General features: G+C 52.8%; 1 protein-coding gene across 4 annotated transcripts in view; it reads right to left on the minus strand.

The window, feature by feature from the left end:
* Positions 1-4,559, minus strand: part of STX3 (syntaxin 3) — a 32,448-nt gene that overhangs the window by 9,718 nt on the left and 18,171 nt on the right. For 3 of the 4 annotated variants that reach the window (XM_030887517.2, XM_045297025.1, XM_045297028.1), the window contains exons 6-8: positions 3,162-3,235; positions 2,852-2,986; positions 285-395 (exon numbers count right to left, since the gene is read on the minus strand). In XM_030887517.2, the coding sequence (XP_030743377.1) occupies positions 285-395; positions 2,852-2,986; positions 3,162-3,235 (320 nt within the window). Of the gene's footprint in view, positions 1-51; positions 163-284; positions 396-2,851; positions 2,987-3,161; positions 3,236-4,559 lie in introns of all 4 variants that reach the window. The other variant, XM_045297026.1, reaches the window with a different exon arrangement.

Genomic DNA, 4,559 nt, shown 5'->3' on the forward strand with positions numbered 1-4,559 from the left:
GACCAGAGAGAGGAAGGAGCAAACAAGGCCAGCCAGGACACAGGCGCTCACCCTCCGGGCTTCACTCTGATATTTGACAGCCTTTTTGGTATCGGCCACAGCCCGCTCCACGAAGCCCACTGACTGGTCCATGTTGTTCTCAATCCGGTCGATCATGGCTCCCTTTCCCCAGATGCAAGAGGAGGCGGCGGCAGCAGCAACAGAGAAGCAGTGGGGACGAGAGAGAGCGAGAGAAGCGGAGAGCAGAATGGACTCCCTTCTCAGAGGGCAGGGACGACTCTCACCTTGCGGGCCTGACTCTTGTACTTCACGGCTTTTTTAGTCTCATCCCGAGCCTTCTCTACGTGGTCCACCGTGTGCATGACATTCAACTCTATGTTGTCTAACATCTCACCCTGCAAAGAACAGACACCGGTCACTGACAACAGAGTCCACCCTCCACGTGGTCTTAGCCTCTGTGGGGAGGGGATTTTCTCTCTTAGAACCTTCAGGAGAGCTTGAAGACCGGCCGACTAGCAGCAGCCCCCCAGGGCACACGCCCATCTCTCCTGGGTGGTTACCACAGCTCCCCAGCCCTTGGTGGTGGTCTCGAACTCAGGAACCCTTCACTGAATTCCTTCTCTGGGACAGACAGACACTGTGCTGGGCGACTGGAGCCTACTGTCCAGATGCCTGAAACTGCATACATATCCATATACATGGATAGAGACCCAGTTTGCAAGTCTGTCTTGGAAGAAGGACAGCCAGAATGCTCCCCAGAGTTCAGGATGGTGACATTCGTCTTACATACTTTGGAGATGTTGTCAGGAAAGACCAGTCCCTGGGGAAGGAAGGATGTCGTGCTTGGCAGAGTAGAGGGGCAGCGAATAAGAGGAAGACCCTCAGTAAATGCTGCTACAATGGGCTCCAACATAAGTACAGGTGTGCAGCTGGTGCAGGGCTGGGCGGTGTTTCTGTACACAACCCTGTGCACACTCGGTTGTACGCAGGGTTGCTCTGAGTTGGAACTGGCTCGCTGGCCGCTAACAACTATATATTACATTGTTCGCAGGTGCCATCAAACCAGCTCCAACCCAGAGCCCCCCCTCTGCATAAAATGATTTTGGGACATCCCAAATGCCCCTACATTTTGTTAACTTGTGCCTGCGGAAAGGCACTACAATAAGAAAATCTTATGTTCTTAAGGTATCACCAGGGTGCTGGCCTCGTCCTGGCCAACCAGACATGGAACCAGTTCTGAATGGATTCTGTTCGCTACTGTAGAACAGGGCCTGGCACGTAGTAGCAAAAGTCAGTTACCATCATGTCCGTTTGACCCCGGTGACCCGACCAGCAGTCCTTCTGAGGAGCCTCTGGCTGGGTCTCAGCCACCAACCGTGCAATGAACAGTTGAGCGCTAGACCATCTGCATCACCCAGAGACCCCTGGCACACAGTGGGAGCTCACACTCCCTGAGGGTGGGACCTTCTGCATTCCCCAAGTGACATTCCCAGGGCACCAAAGGTGGGTTTCATTCAAGCCGTTTATTTCGGCATACCTTCCCCTCTAAACAGTGGCTTCTTCGTTCAAACACCAACCAATTCCCACCCGTTCCACTAATTCCTGGACATTTTAGGGTGGGAATTCCCTCCCACCTGCCTAGATCTTCGTCCACCCACCCCCACCATTCTGTGGCAGTCTGTAAACAGTGAAAGGCACTTACCCACCATCACCTGGATCTCAAACAAGTTCCTCGGTAAAGCAGTGTGGGGGGAAAAGAAGAGTGGGGATGGAGGGGCTTGAGAAATGTTCTGAAAGGTCACGTGTAGAAGGGGGTGGGGTGGGGGCGGGGCTGAAGGGGCAACAGTGGGGACCTAGTCGAGAAATAAGCAGCGACCAGACAGGCAGTGCTCGGGCCTCAATTAGATCTTGTGAACAACGAAGCAATTCTCTTCCATTTCCCACCCTATTCCGGTGCTTCAGCAACTGACATGCCCGACACCAGGAACCTTTGCCATTTTCAACTAGATTATCTGATTATGTGAAACAAGCAAGCCAGGTTTGAGCCATCCCTGAGCACGTGTGCCCAAGGACAAGCTGCCATGTGTGTCTCAAGGATAGTCTGCGCGTCCTTCATTGGTGTTGTTGCCTGCTCCTGTTTCTTAGCACGAGAGGGTAAACATCTCTAGAGAAGCACAATCAAGAGAAATGCAAAGAGAGAAGGAAAACCTCTGTTAAATTGGGCTTTTCCTGGGAACTGGGAGAAAGCCATCTGTCTTTTCAGTGTCTGCAGTGGAAGGGCTCACTGTCTTAAGACAGCATCATTCCAAACCATAACCCACTGTCACTGAGCCGGTTCCACCTCAGATCAACACAGCTGCTCCGTAAAGGTTTCCAAGATTATACAGCTTTACGAGAGCAGACAGCCTCGTCTTTCTCACATGCAGTGACTGGTGGGTTTGAACCACCGACCTTGTGGCCAGCAGCCCAACACTGAACCCACAGCACCACAGGAACTCGTACTCAGAGCCATATCACTCATACCAAAAAAATAAAATAACAGAAATTCCAAGCCCACAGGGAACTAGAAACTTGATAGAGCTCATCAGACCCCATAAAACTGTGAAGCCAAAATGCCAGGCAGGACCAGCAGGACTGATGACCCAGGGTAAGGGGGATGTTAGGATTTGATAAGAGTGTACTCCTCTCACTGGGATCTTGGGGTTCCCTTACCCTATATATTATGCAGATCCCAAACCACCACCCTGCCCCCCAGTATTCCCAGTTCTCGGCCCCCGGCTCCTGGCTGTCCTCAGGAGGGCCTGGGCTCTCCTCACTTCCCTTCCCCCACGGGGCCCAGCGCCACGGTTACCTGGTTCTCCACCAGCATGGCGATGTCCATGAACATGTCGTGAAGCTCCTTGATGCTGCTCTCCAGCCGCACGATGTCCTTGTGCCGCCCCTCGATCTCGCTGAGGGCTTGCTTGGAAATCTGGGAGTCAATGATCTGCCACGGGCACACACCCGGGGCCATCAGCCACCTGGCACTGAGGGCCGTGCCGCTGCTGCAGTCCTCGCCCACTCCCTCCCTGCCCCTCTCCCCTGCCAACACCACGGGCAGCCCCACGGAAGCCTTCCTTCCCTGGGACAGGAGCCTCTCCTCTAGCCCTGAAGCGACTCACCCCAGAAGTGAAGATGGCGGGGTTCCCACTCTCCAACATCTCCTCCAGCTCCTCGTCGGTGGTCTTCTTGCCGGCTTAACCATACACACAAAACAAGCAGGGGGTCAACTGCATGATCAATGCACTCTGTTTCAAAAGTTCCCTAGAGATTAGGAATGCATACAGTGCTGCATTGTCCTTATTGTGTCCTTGGGAGCCATGGTGGCCTATTAATATTAAGGTTGGTGGTTCGAAACCCACCAGTCAGTCCTTGTGAGAAAGATGAGGCTGTCTGCCCCATCAGGATTTACAGCCCTGGAAACCCCAGGGAGTAGTTATTCTCAGCCCTCTAGGGTTGCTATGAATCAGAATTGACTCAATGACAGTGGACTAGTTGGCCTTTGCTTTTGAATTGGGGGGAGGTGGGGAGGTTTGACCTTAGAAGACTGCCTAAATGATTAAGGTACACCTTAATGATTGACTACACCTGAGAATTGGTGGGGCACTGGGCTAGCTAGGAAGCCCACCTGGTGGCTGGCAATGACCACGTGAACTGACTGCTCACAGCCATTCCACTGGGGCCCCGGAGAGGAATATTCTCAGTACCAGATTACCCAGTAAGCAAACGCTGGCTTGTGCTTACTTTCTCATCTATAATCAACAAGTTCACAAGTTTTCACCACATTCACACTTCTGCTTCTGGGTCTGGCCGGCATCTGTCTATCTCTCCCCTAGCCGCACAGCACCTTCCTAAGGCTCTTTTCAAATGTCCAGTCTCTGAGAGTAAGCAAGGTCAGCTTGGGCTGACGTGTGCCTACTTACTCATCCATAGTGAATGGACAGTAGGAACAGGTGAAACCTACGTGAAATGCTTCCCGACAGGTTAGCAAGTAAGTACAAATCAGCCCATGCCCACCTTGCTTGTTGGATACTCTGCCCCGACGTGTTCTCCCTGGGAAAACGGAGGTTCACCTCTGGGGCTCTTCCACATAGTGCCCATGTGTCTCTTCTGGAGGCCGATGCCCTTTCTTTCCTAATCTGTATTCCTGTCCTTCCGCCACACACCTGAAGCACAGCCAGGAGCTCGGTGAGCCACTAACAAACCCATCAGAGGAAGGAGGGGGAGGGCGCCTGGTGTCAGAGTTCATGGAGAAGTGGCAAAGTGGAGAATGGATTAATCTCCACATCTTGGGGCTTGGACTCCTCGTGGTCCTAATCAGGGTTGATGACTTCACTATAAAAAGCATGGTCTCGTGTTGAAGGGAACAGGCAGCAGACACCAAAGAACAAAAACCATCATTGTGTGACCACCTTCCACACACAGCGGCCATCTAGCCCAGAAGCAACAAAGCCCACATGGAAGCAGCACACATGTGTGATCATGAAGGGCCAAAGGGACCAGGCGTTAAACACCAAAGG

Source organism: Echinops telfairi, unplaced genomic scaffold (genome assembly GCF_000313985.2).
Source record: "Echinops telfairi isolate 266 unplaced genomic scaffold, ASM31398v2 ScPeMD7_7416;HRSCAF=8454, whole genome shotgun sequence".
NCBI lineage: Eukaryota > Metazoa > Chordata > Mammalia > Afrosoricida > Tenrecidae > Echinops > Echinops telfairi.